Source organism: Danio rerio, chromosome 19, assembly GCF_049306965.1.
Source record: "Danio rerio strain Tuebingen ecotype United States chromosome 19, GRCz12tu, whole genome shotgun sequence".
Classification (NCBI taxonomy): Eukaryota; Metazoa; Chordata; class Actinopteri; order Cypriniformes; family Danionidae; genus Danio; species Danio rerio.
Genome location: NC_133194.1, coordinates 51377722 through 51397500, shown reverse-complemented (window position 1 = coordinate 51397500; position 19779 = coordinate 51377722). Strand labels below are relative to the sequence as shown.

Below are 19779 nucleotides of genomic sequence, written 5' to 3'. Positions count from 1 at the left end.
CACAGCGCTGCTCCAGTACACAGCCACGCCCCCTCAGCCTCACCCTCGCCCTGCCTCAGCTCAGGCCACGCCTCCATTGAGTTCTCCAGTAAGAGCTGTGCTGACGCACACACAGATTTAACATGAAGCATTGACGGATCACGGCTGTGTGCTCGCCCACACTCCTGCAAACCACACTCAGCCTGAATATTTAATTTCATATTTAAGTGTATATTTATACATTCACCATGATTAGATCTAAAGTCTTTAATTTCATTCATTAATGAACTAATTCAGATTAATTCAGTAATTGATTAATTCACTGATTCCTGTAGAGTGGGTTAACTCTTTAAAAATAAACAATGGCCATATTGATACTTCAGATCTGTCTATATGGTAAATATACAATAAATTTAAATATAATAATTAATTACCTACATGTTTATTGAATAATAATTATTAAATTGAATAAGTTAAATAATAAATTACTTCTGTAGATAAAGCCATACTATAGGCCTAATACAAAACTACCTGACCATGATGAATAATCGTTGAAATAACAATATGATGATGATAATTGTGTGTGTGTGTGTGTGTGTGTGTGTGTGTGTGTTCAGTGTATTTTCCAGGTAAATGCATGGCTCACACCAGTTCCACATACACCTTCACCACCTGTAAGATCCTGCACCCGTCTGACGAGCTGACGAGGGTGACGCCCAGGTGAGCTGCGCTGCTGTATTGATTATTGATCAGCTGATGATCAGCTCTTCATAATCCAGCTCTGTATTGACTGTGGATCAGCTCTTCATGAAGCAGTCGCTATTGATTATTGATCAGCTTTTCACTATGATGCAGTCCTGCATTGGTCATTGCTCAGTTGCTGATGATGCTCTTGATGCTCTGTGTGTGTGTGTCTCTATACTTGCAAAATAAAATGAAGTTTTGTAAATAAAAAGTAAAGTATTGAGAAAAAAACAAATAAATTAATGCAAATCTCTAAAAATCGCAATTTAGACATTTATATTGCCAACAAAAATAAAGCTCTGCAAAGGGAAAATGAAGATTTGAGAAAGTTTTCAAGAAAGAAAAGAACTGCAAATAAAAATCAGGCAAAGCAAAAAAACTAAAATATTCGCAAAGCTATATATATATATATTTACAAAACATTTCTCATAGCAGAACCCGTCCAGTCCATTGCAGTGCTCATTTTCATTCGCTTTTTCGTCAGCCGTGAGTGTTTTCACGTTTCCGCGAGTTTCACTTTGTGGCCCTGATTTGACAAGGGGGCGGAGTCAAGGGAACGTTTATGGCAGGCCCGGACCTGCCTCCTTTTAAACGACGTCATCACCTGGAGACAGCATCACCGAGGTGGTCTTACAGTCCAGTAGGTCCGGGAATTGCAATTGACTGGACTGGTTTTGTAAAGGCTATGCTATAAAGAATGTTTTACAAATATATATATAATTTTTTTTATTGCAAATATTTAAAGTTTGTTTTTGCTCTGCTGGATTTTTATTTGCAGTTCTTTTTTTCCTTGCAAGTTTTAAATTTATTTGTCAAAACTTAATTTTCCTTTTGCTTTTCTTTATTTTTGTTAGCAAAAGAAACTTTTATTCATTCATTCATTTTCTTTTCGGCTTAGTCCCTTTATTAATCAGGGGTCGCCACAGCAGAATGAACTGACAACTTATCCAGCATGTGTTTTAAGCAGTGGATGCCCATCTCTGGGAAACACCCACACACACTCAATTAACACTCATACACTACAGACAATTTAGCCTACCCAATTCCTCTATAGCGCATGTGTTTGGACTGTGGGGGAAACCGGAGCACCCGGAGGAAACCCACGCCAACACAGGGAGAACATGCAAACTCCACACAGAAACACCAACTAACCCAGCCGAGACTCAAACCAGAGACCTGAGTGCTGTGAGGCGACAGCACTACCTACTGCGCCACCGCGTCGCCCTTAAAGAAACTTTTATTTCTTAAAACTGAATTCTGGAATTGTGATGTTATTTACATAAACTTTAGATGTTCTTTGTAAAACTTTCTTTTATTTTGCAAGTACATATGGCCCTAGATTGACTCCATATCTGTGTGTGTGTGTGTGTGTGTGTGTGTGTGTGTGTGTGCAGTCTGAACGCCGTGTCCAGCTCAGTGTCATGTGTGATGTCCAGCAGTCTGCGCTCGACGCCGGCCGCCACCCCCTGCACACCGCGGCGCATGAGCCTGTCTCAGTCTCAGTCCTTCACTAACCTGCGGGACTCCACCAAGACCTTCAGCACGTCTCTGGGTCTGGTGCGGCTTCTGCAGGAGCGGGGCATATCTGCTGCAGTGTACCAGCCTCAGAGCGGGCCCCGGGGCGCCGGAGGGGTGCTGTTCTCCACATGCGTCCCCCCAGCTCCACCTGCAGACCCTCAGCGGCCCTCCACCCCGCCAAACTCCCCCACTCGTGGCCCCGGGCCCCCGCACACACAGCAGCTCTTCTCCTTCAAGAGCCCGACCCATGAGAACTTCCTGGCCTCCAGACCGGCGCGATCGCTCTTGCAGGAGGTGTCCGGGGCTCCGGCTCGAGACTGCGAGAGCCAGACTGACGTCAGCATGTACAGCCTCAACCTGGTGGATAAGCTGAAGCGCCTGGGTTTGGCCAGTCCGGGGGCTGCCGGGCCTCCGGGGCCACTCCTAGCTCCGCTGGGGCTCCGGAGAGCTGCTTCTCCCTTCAGTCCCCTCAACGAGGGGATGCGGAGGAACCGCAGCTACCCGGCGATGGTCGGGGCCAGTATGGCGATGAAGGGCCCTGGCCCTCAGGAGGAGCAGCTGCTGCTGGCCCCCAAACTACCCAAACAGACCAGTCTGAAATGACCACACATAAGCATACTGCAGGGGCAGTTCACACACAAATCAAACCGCTCATCATCCACTCTGCCTTCACTTGTTTTAGAGTCAACAGTGAGTGTTCTTCATTTTTGGGTGAACTGCCCCTTTAATGAACACACACACACTTCACTGACACATGTATTAAACACACACACACACACACACACACTCTTGCCTAATAACGCACCAAAAACTGAACTCAATTCTGTCATGCTGTTCCAAACCTGTGTGGCTGTACCAAAGAGATGATTGATCATCAGTTAGATCTATACTAATCTAGCAGAGCTTAATTAACATGACATTTAATGTGGAATTTATTTACTGTTCAGCAAAACTATATGTGTATTTCACATTAATATTCCACAGTAAAACATTTTTAAATTAACTTTTCAAATCCATGTGTTTGGTAAATACACATGAGATAACAAAACATTATTAATTAATTATTTAATTATTTAGATTTAAACTGTATATTAGAATATAGTATATAGAATATTGTATATAGAAGTCCACAAAACTATTTAATAAATAAATAAATGACGTTAAATATAATACCATTGATGTAAAACTATAAATCTCACAAATTACAACACAAACACATGCATCAATATGTGTCTGTGTATTCCCCAGGCGATTGGACAATTGGACTTTTCAACACAAACCACCTTTCATAATGTGGACAAAAATAACAATAATAATTGTGCTTTGCTAAATAATGTCGCTCAGGTTTGGAACGAGCATGAATATTTTTAATTTAAAGTGAGCCAGTGTTATTTTACTCCTGTGTGTTTGTAACCTCTGACCTCCAGCTTCTCCAGGCTGTTCTCCCGAGTGCTTCGCAAGACAGATCTTCATTAGTTAATGAGTCTGATGAGATGTGGATGACAGACAGGCTGATTTCTGCTCATCATAACTGTAGTTTTTCCTGAAGGACTGAGATGCTGCACTAGACTGAGCCCGCTATTCAATCATTTCTGTAGTTTTGTTGTCTCGTGTCACTGAAATGAGCACTTTGATGGTGTTTTACTGAGTTTTTTGGCTTGAGATGCTCTCAGGAGAAGCTTTTAGAGGAGAGACCCCGCAATAATGCTCTTTTGAGTTCTTTTACTTGCAAATAAAAATAAATCCAGAGCTGTGATGCTTCATGTGTGTTGATGTAGAGTACGGCCACTAGAGGGCGCGGTGTCCTCATTCACATCCTGTCAGGTCGACATACACCTGAAGATGACCAGGTGAGACTTCACCGGTAAGCAAGGTGTTCGTGACAATCTTATAGACTTATTAAACCTCCCGTGATTATTAATATCATTATTATCCCTAATAAAGTGAGTGCAATGTTACAAAGGGGAGATCAGGATTGTACAAACATTAGGTAATTACCTTGAACACCACATTAACCACTGGATTATTTCCAGGTTTAAACAACATCTGTAGTAATTTGTATAAGACACGGCTGAACAAAAAACCTCCAATAACTGGAAACTGAGGTAGTTTTAATGTGATTAATTCCATTTTGTCCCCTCAAGAAGTGCTTAATCTGCTTCATAAACCTAACACTGTTAAAATGGAGTCGGAATTATAGCCTGTTTACAGTCTTTCGTGTTTACTGAAAAGTATTCAGTTCAAACCACTTATCTATAGCCTCATAGAGAATTCTGAATAACTATCAGTGTTTAAAACGCAGTCTGATTTTAATGACATAACATTTATTCATTTATAAAGCTTGTATTAAGATGTGTTAATGTTTTGCTTACGACGTCATTCCCATAATTCAATTCCAGGAACACATTTAAAGCAGTGAACTCTTTTGGCGCGCTTTTCAAAATGGCGCGAATAGATGCAGCGGGAGCGTGGTGAGGTAAGTGTTTAGTCTTTTTCCGCCTTGTGTTTGTTTGGAGTTAATATTTGTGTAGATCTTCATTGATGTGATCTTAAAGTATGGGAGCTTTCTGACTTTTGTCGTAAGTCTGAATGTTGTCCTCTGTGTGTTGTGTTTGTTGGGGAACCGCACACATCTCTCCAAACTTTGCGGTGGAGTTCCACTGATATGAGTTTTAATGAACTGGAATTAACTCAGGTTTGTGGTCAGTCAGAATGTTTCCTCCTCTATTATTATTATTATTATTATTATTATTATATCCCTTTGCTGATGTTTACAGTTTGTTAAGGAGTTGAAGGAGGTATTGTCCCAGATGGAGACCAGCCTAATTTCAGTTCTACTTCAGACAGGCTCTCAAAATGAAGCCTCAGGGCTCAAACTACCTTATTTCCCAGCTGGTATACCGCAGAAAGAAAATTCAAGGTATTTGCCAATTGAACAGGACAGAAACTATCTGCACTTGAGAGTGATCTGCAGAGAGCGTTCAGTTAATCAGCCCAAACAGCAGCGGTTAATAGCATCCTGAAGCAGGTGGAACAGCATCTGAAGAGCTTATAGATGCGAGACTCGTAAATATACTTCAAGTCAGACTGTATTATTCATCATCGCAATGACTTTCCATACTATTGAACATCACTGAGATGTTTAAGAAATCTAAAAATCCTCAATTATATCTTGAGACATCTACTGGAGAATGTTAATCTCTCATTCACCATTTGGTTCCTATTTGCGTCATTCGACCAGACATGGAGTAATGCTGGCACTTGCTCATCGATTTTGCTGAAAGATCATTTCATAAAACAGCCATAGCTTGATATTTTCTACTGAATCAGTTAGATTTGATCAGCAGATTCTCATTGATGGGTTAAGGTGAAAAATAGCAGTTGTTATTAATTTTAGTTTGTTTTTACCATGGTATTACTACATTTGCCCTCTTTTTAAAATTATTATAATTTGAGAAATTAACATTTTAAATGATACATAAGCCATTCCAGTTGTAAAACAAAAATATTATTTACTTGCAAATATAATGTACAGTAGGCATTGGCTGGTATAGGATTCTGACAGTATGTTAACCTTGGATATAAATATCACAGTTTCACAGTATCACAGAATTGAGATTACAGCTGTAAAATATGCTATTTTTAAATGTTTGGGTAAAAGACAAAACCTTTTCCCTCTTTGTACACTATATATTTAAATTTGGGAAACATTTTTAAATATTTTGGAACAGTAAATGAGTCCAGCTAAATTATTTAAATTAATTGTGGGCTTCTGCTGTCTTTTTTCAAGAATACAGATTGTTTTTGCAATTTAAAACAGCATCTTTGGAGTTCTTTTCTGCTAGAGAAATTGTTGTCCTAAAAAAAAAAAAAAAAAAAAAGAAGAATGTAAATAAAAAAAATCTTAGGAACGGTATTGCAGAAAATGTTGATGGTGTTCAAACCTTGACTTTTCCAAACCACAGTAAACCTTGAACACGGTTATCGTCCCATGCCTAATGCACAGTAGACCTATATATATATATATATATATATATATATATATATATATATATATATATATATATATATATATATAGTGTAAATGCATGCTTTTCATGAAATTATTCACAGTTAACAGTTAACTGTTTTCATTTTTCCATCGTGAACTGAACAAATTCCAGCACATCTCAGTATACAGCTTATTTTAAAATGAGATAAATGATGGCAGTCAAACATTTTCTAAGATCATTTTTGTATCTAGTTTAAGCAATCTTTCCACAATACTTACAATAATTATACATTTCGTCACCTTAGAATTAAACGGTTCTGACATTTTTGTCAAAATTGAGTTATTGACAAATTCTTACTGAATGACAGCTTATTTACATCATGGAATGTTTTTTTATAAGATGTTTACATTTTTAACTTTTTATTTAAAAAAGAAAACAAACGTTACGCAAAAACTTTAAAGCTCAATATCCCAAAATCATTCAGAACGCAGATAGAACCTTATAATTCCAAAGTGACGATTTGTCAATGAAATAAATGAGTTGTATGCTGAATTGTTCACCTGTCACACACTAAAATTGAATATTAATTTGCTTAAGAGCTTATTAGGAAATAAATAAACTGAATTTGTTTATTAGATAGAGGATGAGTGACTACATTGTGAATACACTTGTCATGTGTGATGAGAACTTTTCAATATTTTTTTAAAATGTGTGTGTTGATGGAAATGACAGAGGTGGAAATGACATTTCAAAAAAGAAAAAAAAAGAAAAATAGCTTCATCGATTTGCTTTGAATTGATACCAGCTTTTCATGTCTACAAGTCTCATGTTCGTGTTCTCAGATGACACTGTTCACTTTCATAGAAACCACCTCAATAATCTTTCACACAAACATTTTAAAGCGACATTACAGTGTTGTGCTGGAGATGACACTGGTACTGTGTGACAGCTGTATTTTGTATAAAAATAATGTTAATAATAGTCTCACATTAATAACTATACAATATTTAAATTATTTCACTAGTGCTTCATTAAGATACATGAATAGATAACAGATCAATAAAATATTTCAAAATGTTATTTTCATTGTTGAAGTTTAAAACTCTGGCTGTGCGACAAGGTGAAAACAGGGATTTTGCTACCTAAAAGGAGATTAAGTAATATGAAAAACAAATAATAGAAAGATAGTACATTTTTTAAAGTAGGTTTTATTGTTAGTTTGACAAAGAAAGAGGAATTCGAATATATATATATATAAACTTTTTTATTTTTTTTGAAAATATGATCAAAGGACATATTAGTGGCCATTGTTGAAGAATTACCCATTTATGGCATATTATATTGTAGTTTTGAGGAGAGACCTTATTTGAATAAGTCACTGAATGAGCTGTATAAGTGTCTAATCTAAGATTGACCAGTAAATTAACCCTGCTGGAATGATTGGAATTGTATTAAATTCTCTTGAATTCATAACACACGAGCAGAGCCAGACAGAATGTGTGGAGTTTTGCGCTATTCTGTGCAGAATTTTCTTAAAAAATCAAATCAAATCTGTGGATGTCTGAGATAAAAATAAAATAAATAAATGTAATTTTAAAATGCAAATTTAATCTGTTCAGCAGCTTCAGTGGTTATTTTTATATAATAGATCTTCTAAAGATGAGTTAAAGAGTACTGCTGTATAAGCATCATCTAAACATGTACAAACCATTCAATAATGTAATAAATAAACAAAGCAATCTGCTCAAAATCACTATTGAAGCTGCACATTTATATAAAAACATCTAAAATAGCGTAAGCGTTACTCTAAAAGTCATTTATCTGGCATAAACATTCAGGTTGCGATGACAGATGCGCAGTGTGTGTTGCGTCAGTGTTTTATCAACAGGTTTGTCAGAATGTAGACCCAGACATGTTCCAGATCTACACAAGATGACAGATATCTTCAACACTGTGTGGTTGTATAGATAATTCTACAATAATTGCCTGTATTTCTGACCCCCACATGTGCTTTACACATACACACAAAATGCAGGGTGGCCATGAAACCACACTGGGTCAAATATGGACGCACCCAACATTTGGTATTTTTTCAATTCAACGGTTGTGTTTGTTCATATTAGACTCAACATTGCTTTATGATAACCCAGCATATGTTAGAGTTGATACAAAAATGAGGCCAGCATGAGTTGTTGTAAGTAATTTAATGACACTTAAAAATGCTGGGTTATCAAAAACCAGTGTTGGGTCAAATATGCAAACACTGGGCTGAAAATAGACATTTAAATTTAATTTAAAAATCAACCCAATATTGTCAACTCACAGCAAGATGGTCGCTGGTTCGAGTCCTGGCTGGGTCAGTTGGTGTTTCTGTGTGGAGTTTGCATGTTCTCCCAGTGTTAGTGTGGGTTTCCTCTGAGTGCTGTATGAGTGTGTATGGGTGTTTCTTTGTACTGGGTTGCAGCTGGGAAGGCATCCGCCAAGTAAAACCTATGCTTGAATAGTTGGCGGTTCATTCTGCTGTGGCGACCCCTGATGAATAAGGGACCAAGCCAAAGGAAAATGAATGAATGAAATTAAGGCATGAAGTGAGACACTTGTAACGAGAATGAGTGTGTGTGTGTGTGTGTGTGTGTGTGTGTGTGTGTGTGTGTGTGTGTGTGTGTGTGTGTGTGTGTGTGTGTGTGTGTGTGTGTGTGTGTGTGTGTGTGTGTGTGTGTATGTGTGTGTGTGTGTGTGTGTGTAATGCAGCTGCTCGGGTCATTCTCCAGTAAGTTTCTTGTGTATATCTGCGTGAGTAATGCGGCTGTAATGCGTCTCGGATGCAGCGTCACGTCTGTAATTGAGGGTTTGATCAGATCATTCAGCAGTGTGTGATTACAGCTCTGCAGATTCATCACAGCTCAATGGAGGACGCGTGAAGATGACTGCTGCCCTGTCCTGTGGACTGTACAGCTGTGTGTGTCTGTGTGTGTCTGTGTGTGTGTGACCAGTCTGAACACACATCCTCTACAGCTGATTATGCAGGAAGCTCCAAGCATCTGTCTGACTGTCTTCAGTCTATTTCTGCTTCTCTCTCTCTCTCTCTCTCTCTCTCTCTCTCTCTCTCTCTCTCTCTCTCTCTCTCTCTCTCTCTCTCTCTCTCTCTCTCTCTCTCTCTCTCTCTCTCTCTCTCTCTCTCTCTCTCTCTCTCTCTCTCTCTCTCTCTGTAATGGAGATCTGCTCTCAGTGGACGGGGCTCAATAAGTCCCTGTGGTCTGCTGTTTGAAGTGTGTGAGGGTCTTTCAGCTCTCTCTCTCTGCGTCTGAATCATTGAGCTGTCCTCTGAGCAGAGCTTCTCCCTCTCCTTCCTCCAGTCACTCGTTCACTCAGTTATTGATTCCTGTGGTTCGGCTCCAGCAGTTTGAGCTTCAGAACTCTTGTTTGGTGATGAAGCGTGCAGTAAAGCACTGCCGGTTTGCTGTAGATGGACAAACTGCAGTCGGAGTCTGTAGGGTTTAAGGCCAAAGTTGAATGCTGACCTGATTTATTGAAAACCGTGACAAACACATGAGCTCAGTGACTCTGCATGAGAGGACAGACGGAAACACGACAGCGATACTCTCACACCTTTTTTTTCTTTTTTTGTTGCAAAGTTAGGCATATGTGTACGTATATTGCATTATACTGGAGTCTTAACAAATGTACATCATAATAATAACAATAACAATAGTAGAAATAAATATACTCTTTATTATTTGTAGACGAGGAGCCGCATTTCTGTATTTATATGGTTTATGATGAGTATTCATATTCCTCAGCGCTCCGGCGGCCGAAGTCCATCCAGCCCACATAATCCCGGTCTTTTATCCGGTGGTTGACGCTGTTCGCTCGGCTGTTCATCGAGGAGTTCCGGCGAACGGAGCCTACGAGACGGAGAAACAGGCGATCGATTAACATTCAATCTCAGATATAACGGTTATATAATATAGATGCTGCTTCATCACATCTCATTAGTGGATTCTGCAATGCACACTGGGTAGTGCTGTCGCCTCACAGCAAGAAAGTCACTGGTTTGAGTCTGGGCTGGGTCAGTTGGTGTTTCTGTGTGGAGTTTGCATGTTCTCCCCGTGTTGGCGTGGGTTTCCTCCGGGTGCTCCGGTTTCCCCCACAGTCCAAACACATGCGCTATAGGGGAACTGGGTAGTCTAAATTGTCTGTAATGTATGAATGTGAATGGAAGTGTATGGGTGTTTCCCAGTGATTGGTTGCAGCTAGAGGGTCTTCCACTGCATAAAACATATGCTGGATAAGTTGGCGGTTCATTCCACCGTGGCGACCCCAGATTAATAAAGGGACTAAGCTGAAAAAAAAAATTGAATGAATGACTGACTGAATGAGTGAGAATGCAGTTACAGTTTCTGTGCTGTTTCTAGTCTAAATCTCTTCAAATTGTCAAATCAAGAAGCATTTTCAGCACAAGTGCAATATATACTCTTGTTTTCAGGAATAATAAGGCAAAATGCAGAGAGTTTCATTTTAACAAGTCAATTAATCTGCCAATGGGAGAAGCATAAAATAATTATTATGATGTTATGATTATGATAATTCTGATTATTCCACTATCCCAGTGGCAGATTTTTGAGCTTGTTTAAATTAAAAACTCTCTTCATTTTGTCTCATTATTCCTGAATAAAACATTATTTTGACTTGTGCTAAAAAATGCAGCAGATTTTGATTCTTGATTTCAGAATTTTCAGATATTTGGACGCCTAGGATGATAACGGTTTTCAAGGTATACAGTACCGCGTTTTGGAAAGTTAAGGTTTTAAAACCACAACAAAATTCTGCTACACCTTTGCTAAGGTATGTGTACGATTTTTTTATTCACATTTTTTTTAGGACAACAGCATCTCGAGCAGAAAATATCCGAAGGTGCCATTTTAAATGGTAAAGAAATCAGTGTTTTAAAACTAATCAAGAGAGCAGAAGGCAATAACTTATTTGACATGTTGACTGTCCCAAAATATTATAAATGTTTCTCAAAATTAAGGATATTGTGTTCAAAGGGGAAAAAGCTCTAGTTTTTTTACTCGGCTATTTAAAAAGAATAAATTTTACTGGGTAATCACAATACTGTGAAACCTTGATATCTTCATGCAAGGCTATCATGGTCACAGTCTAATACCAGCGCATGCCTAAACTGGACTATAAATGAGGCAAAACTCTTAAGATAAGCACTCTTTGCAGTGTAGTTTTCCAAATTGAAGTGGATCATAGATAAAACAGTTAAATTGACCCCCAAAACAGCTGTGTTTCAATATAAGTAATCTGAGCACGCAGCAGACGACACTAACTGAGTGTAGAATAGCTCTGATACTCTCATCTGAAGCTCGTGTTGGTCTGTTAAAGACTCGGATCCTCTTGACCTGCGCTGGACTGAAGTGCTGCTTAATGATGATTGCAGAAGCACATTGAAGAGTGTGTGTGTCTGTCTGTCTGTCTGTCTGTCTGTCTGTCTGTGTGTGTGTATGTGTGTCGGCTCCATACAGCATGTTCAGTGTCACTCAATCTGTTGTGCAGGGTGTGATTCTGTGTGCAGCAGATGGGAGACGTTTAACACACACTACATACATACTATGGTTTCTTTGAAGGCTGTAGACCTGCTGTGACATGCTGACGTGTGAAACACACACACACACACACACACACACACACACACACACTCCCACTCAGCAGATTAAAATCTCACTGAGAAATTGGACTCTGGTTAATGGCATCAATTAGTTCTCAAAACACATTAATGCTATTGTTGTCATCTGACAAACACACACACTTTCTCTCTCACACACACACACACACACACACACACACACACACACACACACACACACACACACACACAAACTTAACTAAAACGCACATGTACTCAAATATACAAGTTAAAACATGCATGCACATATAGTTGCTATACTTGTAGGGACATTCGGTCCCCACAATTTAAGGAATACAGAGTAAACACACACACACACACGACTTAAAGGGACAGTTCACACGATTATTTTTAAATTCGCTCATTTACTGTCTCCACTTGCTTTTATTCTTCTGTTGAACACAAGAGAAGATATTTTGAAGAATGTTGGAAACTGCTAACATTGACTCCCATAGTGTGCTGTCTCCTGTGCCCATCTCATCCAATATTCTTCAATATATCTTCATTAGTGGTCAACAGAAAAAACTCTCTTTTACTTGTACACAAACACACACGTACACACACACACACACACACACACACACACACACACACACACACATTCCTCTGCTCGTCCCTGTTCCTGCGATTAGCCCATAATGGTTAAACAGGCTTTGAAGACGCCCTATTGAGTGCTTATGCAATGTAATGGAGCACACCTGACTCCAGATATCCGCCCGATGTTCACCTGCGGCGTAAACACACACCGGCTGAAGTGTGTGTTTGTGTTGGTAACGCTCACCTGGAGCTACTGTACTGTGCGTGACTGAGCACACACACTCATTACACACTAACCTGTCATTTCATGTAATGATTTTCGCTGTGTTCTGCCTTCCTGTTGTTGTTCTGCCCTAAATCTGCATTTGTGTGTGGAACATGAAGAAGCACCGCAAACACTGCTGCTCCTATTTAGAGATTTAGTCTAGTTTGCGGTCTAAATATCTACAAATCCTTAAATCTAGAAGCGGTTTCTGGACTGTAAAACATATAGTGCTGTTTTCAGAAATAATGAGGGTTTCATTAAAACAAGCAGAATAATCTGACATTGGGGGAAGAGAAGTCATGTATTTTAAAGCAGAAACGGGATTATTTTAACCTCATTGGCTGATTATTTTGCTTGACAAACTCTGAATAAGAAAAGCATATTGTGCAGTGGAGATTGTGTCAAATTATATGGTGCAATAAAGAAAGTTATACATATTAATTAATATGGGCAGCATGGTGGCTCAGGGCTTAGCACATTAGCCTCAGAGCAAGAAGGTCTCTGGTTTGAGTCTCGGCTGGGTCAGTTGGTGTTTCTGTGTGGAGTTTGCATGTTCTCCCCGTGTTGGCGTGGGTTTCCTCCGGGTGCTCCGGTTTCCCCCACAGTCCAAACACATGCGCTATAGGGGAACTGATCAACTACACTAGCCGTAGTGTATGTGTGTGTAAATGAGTGGTTATGGGTGTTCCCCAGCACTGAGTTGCAGCTGGAAGGGCATCCGCTGTGTAAAACATAAGCTGGAATTATGGTGGTTCATTTCGCTGTGAAAACCCCTGATAAATAAGAGACTAAGCCTAAGGAAAATAATTAAATAAGTGAAATTAAATATATATATATATAAAATAAACATACTTATTCTGAGTTTTACTCATTAAAATATATGAAAGATTAAGTGATCATATTAAATGTGAAATAATGAACTTCTTGAGGAGAAATGATTTAGTCTGGTGTGGAAAAGTGTAAATAAAATGGAAAGGTATAAAGATTTCAGATATAAAAGCTATCTTTATGATTAACTTCATTGTAGTGTCTGTCTTCTGGACACCATGAGGAAAATAAACAATGGAAATTATTAAAATGTGTTTGCTCATTAATAATGTCATTGAATAGGAGGATTTCTAAAGCAGATAAACATTTTAAAATCAGCATTTCTGTTATTATTTAGTCTCTGTGAACCTTTAGTCTTTGACCCATAATATCCACTGAGTGAAAAAGGAGAAATATAGAGAGGGAGAGCAGGAGCAAATTAATTTCCATCTCTTTTTATTTTTTGTTTTTTTTTGTTTGTTTTTGTTTTGCATTTTCATCTCAGGATGAGTTTGTTTTTCACTGATACTCATGTGTGTGTGTGTCTAGCGCTGATTGTAAATGAGCTGACCTCTCTCAGATCTCTCTTTTACAGTAATCTTCTCTCCACGATGCTTTACTGTAATATATGTGTGCAGATGCATTAGATTAGACAGTACCGAAGACAAAACTGATCAACTAATCAAACAAACAACTGAAGATCACAGACCAAACGACACCACACACGACACATATAATAATATCTGTTAAATACAAATCAGAGAAATGCTTAAAAAAATAGACATTTTGCCTAATCAAACTCTTATTTTAATGAATATGAAAGAATTAATAAAATTGTTCTGTTTAAATACATCAAAATACATTGATTATAGTCACTGAGAAATGGATAAAAATGTCCATTAGGGGGTGAGTTCATTTACCACCAGCACGGTGTGAGTGTATGTGCGCATGTGTGTATGCATATATGTGTGTGTGTGTGTGTGTGTGTGTGTGTGGATATCCCTGTAACTGCCCCACCAAGAAAGAAATGTTTGGATGGGATTTCTTAACTCCTAATGTCGCTAGTGAACACACTCAATGCATTTTGTTTTCAACACATCCTATAATTTCTTAAATATCAGCCTCTACCAAGTGGTAGACATGTCGGTTTATGGTAAAAGTACCGCAAGTAATACATATACTAAACTCTGAAAATATAAGGTGTAAGAGCAATTTATAAAAAAAAAATCAAAATAAAACATTTTTGAACACTAAATCATCTTGATTTTTTGAAAGTATGCCATAAATCATTTCAGATCCTCATTTAACATGTGTTGTAGTGCAACAGGAAAATGTTTGGATGATGTTTTTTGTAAGCCAACAATGCTGTGTGTAAACTCTTATTAAAACATTATAAATATGGTCATGCATTTGGTAGAGCAGGCAGTTAAAGGGATATACTCATGTATGTGTGTGTGTGTGTGTGTGTGTGTGTGTGTGTGTGTGTGTGTGTGTGTGTTTGCACATGCATGTGTATAGGTGTGTGTGTATATGTGTATGTGCACATGTCTTTGTGTGCTGAATTATCTCTCTGCTCTCCTCCTCAGGTCTCCGCAGACTCTCACCTTTTTTACTGGAGATGAGTTTGGCCAGCAGCTGGCTGAGGTTGGCGCGGGTGTCGGGCTGGATGTCGCCCGCTGGTGGCAGCGGCTGCTGGAGAGTGAGGCTGGCGGAGCGGGCGAGCCGGCGCGCGGAGAGAGAGCGCTCATCTGAGACCGGCCGAGACGCACACGACACTGAGACTGAGAGCGCGGCCAGGATCACACACACACACACCCCGCTGTTCATCCTGCGCAGAAGCAACACACGGCAGTAAGACCTCAGCTCTTTATTACACTTCATTATCAGATGTTGCATTAATGTTGATATTCAGTGTTTTAGCTTCGAAATGCCTTTCTTGCTGAGTTTTTCTTGCTTTGGTTTCTAGTTCAAATATCATTTTCTAGACCAGCAAAACATAGTGAAATTATCTTTAAAATAGGATTATTTTACTTTCTCCATTGTCAGATTATTCTGCATGTTTTAAGGCAAAACTCTCTTCATTTTGACTCATTATTTCTGAAAACAGCCCAATATGTTTTGCTTGTCTAGAAAATGCTGACTGATTTAAGAACTTTTAGATATTTAGAATAGAAACAAGACAAACTCTGAGTAGTTAATGTTTTATGATCATTTGTTTAATTTTTAATATACTTTACTTTGACAGAAAGATTAACCAGGTGTTTACCATGCAATGTTTTTTCTTTAAAATCAAAAATCTAATTTTGCATAAAGGAGTGAATCAGAGGATGATTTGACTGAAAGTTAAAAGGTTAAATTATTATTCATTTTTTTTACTAATACATCACCTGTTTTATCTGCATTTATGTTCTTTTACATTTCTGATTTTGTTTTCTTAAACACAAACTACTTTTCACGTACAGTTGATTCAGCAATAATAAAATAATAAGTGTATTTGCATGTAAAAAACACATTGCAATAGCTATTATTATTATAGTTTTGCAAACCCCTTGTAAGCATAACTCAGTGTTAACTTAATGTAAAGGAAAAACAATTAATGCAAAGTAAATAAATCATTTTTTTATAGCTAACATTGTGTGAAATAAACAGAACTCTAAAGTTACACTGTAAAGCACTTTAACATTAATCTGTAGACATAATGTATAAACTTCACCAAAATAATAGATAGATAGATAGATAGATAGATAGATAGATAGATAGATAGATAGATAGATAGATAGATAGATAGATAGATAGATAGATAGATAGATAGATAGATAGATAGATAGATAGATAGATAGATAGATAGATAGACAGATAGATAGATACAGACAGATGATAGATCTCTTACCTTATTCAGTTTTGTGAGCTTGGAGGAGAATGAAAGTCTGTTTCTGAGGAACGAGGGAGAGAAGCACTTATATACCCCGCTGTGACGCACACACGCACGCACGCACACACACACACACACACATGCATTCACTCGCTCACACACACACACACACACACACACACACACACACACACGGAATGTGATTGAGCATATATATATGTGTGTGTGTGTGTGTGTGTGTGTGTGTGTGTGTGTGTGTGTGTGTGTGTGTGTGTGTGTGTGTGTGTGCATTCCATGCTATTTTTACTCCTGCTTTTTTTGTAGAGGTAAAAGTTGATCTGCAGGACTGATCGTGTATGTGTGCTGTTTGTTTTCTTTATGGATATGAAATTATTCTATGTAAACTGTTACGGTTTACATTTATTCTGAACTTGGTAATACTTTGACCCGTAGTCATTTCCAGAAAGTCTGTGAAATTAGGCAGGGCATTGTAGATTTAGGGTGTGTGTTCACAAAGCACATTTTCAGCTACTAACACACACTGTTCTCTCCGTTTGGCTGCTTATACTGTAAAACATTTGTTACTTACAGTTGTGTCTTATTTTTTTAATCCAAATATATAAAAAATCTTAAATCATGAAGTGTTTTCTAGACAAGTGAATACAATCGTCTTGTTTTCAGAAATAATGAGTCAAAGTTAATGATTTTAAAAATAAAAAAAAACAAAATAATCTGCCAACGGTGTAAAGAGAAATTATTTTATAAAAACTCTGAGTAAGAAAGTCAGTTTTTGCAGTGTATTCACATTAACACTGTTTAAAGAACTGAAAATGCAAAGCTCTGAGAGTACATGTGTGGAGTGTTTATGTATTGTTGCATGTATAGTTGTGGTGTGATGTGTAGTTAATGTAGCGTTTCTGCGTCACACAGCGCCAACTACTGACTGACATGAGCAGTGCAGCACTTATTAATTTGGACAAGCTGTAAATGCATCTCTGCTGTGTGTGTGTGTGTGTGTGTGTGTGTGTGTGTGTGTGTGTGTGTGTGTGTGTGTGTGTGTGTGTGTGTGTGTGTGTGTGTGTGTGTGTGTGTGTGTGTGTGTGTGTGTGTGTGTGTGTGTGTGTGTGTGTGTGTGTGTGTGTGTGTGTGTGTGTGTGTGTGTGTGTGTGTGTGTGTGTGTGTGTGTGTGTGTGTGTGTGTGTGTGTGTGTGTGTGTGTGTGTGTGTGTGTGTGTGTGTTTGAGCTGAGAATATCCCACATGTAATGTTCTCCAGTTCTCTGAAACTGACCCTTTCAGGCTTTGATCCTAATTTGGTGACTGTCGCTTTAAATGTAAATTATATTGTAATCTTTTCAGAAGAGGGCGGAGCTACAGATGTCAGCATAGCGGCAGAAGTAACACAATACTGTTTGTGCTAGTCAGGTGTGTGTGTGTGTGTGTGCTGCAGTGTGAGTGTGTGTTGATGCTTCTGTCAGTCTATGTCGCTCCTGTCTCTGTTCATCTAGAACTCCACATCTATAATCCTCTTAGTCTATGCTGACATCATCTTCAGCAGCTCAAACACTCTACTGGCTAATGGACAGACGGCTGCTTCTCACTCAGGGCTGCTGGACATGCTAATGAGATGGAGAGATGGGCACTAGTGGGCGGGGCTTTCCCCATCTGATGACGCGTACAAAAGGAGAATGTCAATCACAGTGCTTCTGCATCAAGTCTGATTATAATAAACACAGCTCAGAGGCTGGAGATATTCACACACTGCTGACACACATAAAACACACACATTTAAACCCCGCATAAAAGTGATTTTTGCATAATAGATAACATATACAATTAAACCCCATGCAAGAAAATGTTTTCACTTCATATGAGCATTTAACCCCTTTAGACCCTGCGTTCATTACAATGGACATCACATGACATCCCATTTTTCTGAAATTTGGAACGTAATTCGGGTCTAAAGGGGTTAATAATAATTGTTATCATTTAAATATTTAATATATCAGCCTTTAATATTTATACCTTGCATGATATTTCATAATAATTTTTATTAATAATATTTAACGATAATAATCTTTATTCTTTGCACTTGTATGTCATTCCATTGACCTCCAGTATGAAGTTGTGTGGTGTTTTGCTGTGTTTTGACAGTCTGATGAGCTCTGCATTGCTCATTCACATTGTGTGATGGTGATTGACCCATTCATCACTGATTGACCCCTACAGACTTCACATGTGGAGAGTTTTGACATCGCAATAGAGTTACATTAATGACATATATGACCATTGTGAGTAGATGGTCTGTTTCTGGATGTCCAGCTTTGGGTCAGATCAGCACAAGTGTGAGTCTGGATGTAATTGTCATTGATGAAACTGCTCCTCCAGTCTTTCACAGACTTTGTGTAACTTTATGAATTGCATAACCTTCTGGAATTGTACTTTCATAATGAGTTTGGTGTAAACACGATGTACCAATACCTGTCTCAAGGCCATTTTCTCTGTAGTCGTGCTGCATCTGTTCATCAGAGTCTTCCTCTGCCGTTTATAAACCCTTGTGCACAGAACAGAGCCTGTGGTGTTGGGTAAGAACAATAAGCTGATTTCACTGTAGGTAACCTGGTGTATCAGATAACAGCTGATCTCCTGATTTGCACAGTAATGTTGGAGGCTTGATGGAGACTTCAGTCAGAAATCAACAACAGCAGCACTCAGTCATTATTTACTCCGCTGACTTCAGTTCATGAGTCAAGATTCACAGATTGAGCTGTGGGTAAATCCAGATCTCGGTTTGTTATCTGCTCTGTCTGTCGCTCCGTCTCTCTCCTCCTCCTCTTGTTTCTCCTCCTCTACACTGGTCTCCTCATCTCTGTCCTCATTTATCTTTAGTCTCTGCTGTTGTTTCTTCCTTTCCTTCTCAATTATTCTCCTCTTTCTTCTCCTCATTTGGTTTCTCCTCTTGTCCCCTCAGTTTTCCTCTTTTATTCTCGTTTCTCCTCTTTTCTCTTCATTTCTTTTGTTTTTCTGTTTCTGCTCTTGTTTCTCCTCTGTTTTTTCCTTATTTCTTCTTTTTTTCTCTTGTTTTCCTCATTTCTCCTCTCGTTTCTCGTTGTTTCTCTTCTTTTTTCTCCTCTATTTCTCTTTTCTCTTATTTTTTCTTTTCTCCTTTTGTCTCCTCATGTTCTCGTCTCTGTTTATCTTCATATTTTCTCCTCAATTTTCTTCCTCTTGTTCTCATCTTGTTTTTCATCATTTCTCTTCTCTTTTCTCTTATTGTTCTCCTTTTATCTCCATTTTTTCTCCTTTCGTTTCTCCTCTTTTATTTTCTATTTTTCTCCTCCCCGTATCTCCTTATTTCTCCTGTTAGTCTTGTCG

The 19779-nt window shown here is 38.5% G+C and overlaps 1 protein-coding gene across 15 annotated transcripts in view; it reads left to right on the top strand.

Annotated features, from left to right (window-relative positions):
- trak1b (trafficking protein, kinesin binding 1b) overlaps window positions 1-3992 on the top strand; it is a 13195-nt gene extending 9203 nt beyond the window's left edge. For 9 of the 15 annotated variants that reach the window (XM_073931978.1, XM_073931977.1, XM_073931972.1 and 6 more), the window contains 3 exons: window positions 1-88; window positions 597-699; window positions 2118-3992. The exon at window positions 1-88 is cut by the window's left edge and continues 203 nt beyond it. In XM_073931978.1, coding sequence (XP_073788079.1) covers window positions 1-88; window positions 597-699; window positions 2118-2844 — 918 coding nt within the window. In that variant the 3' untranslated portion in view covers window positions 2845-3992. The remainder of the gene's footprint in view (window positions 89-596; window positions 700-2117) is intronic. The other 6 variants (XR_012395290.1, XR_012395289.1, XR_012395288.1 and 3 more) reach the window with 1 other exon arrangement.
- Window positions 3993-19779: the final 15787 nt, after the last annotated feature.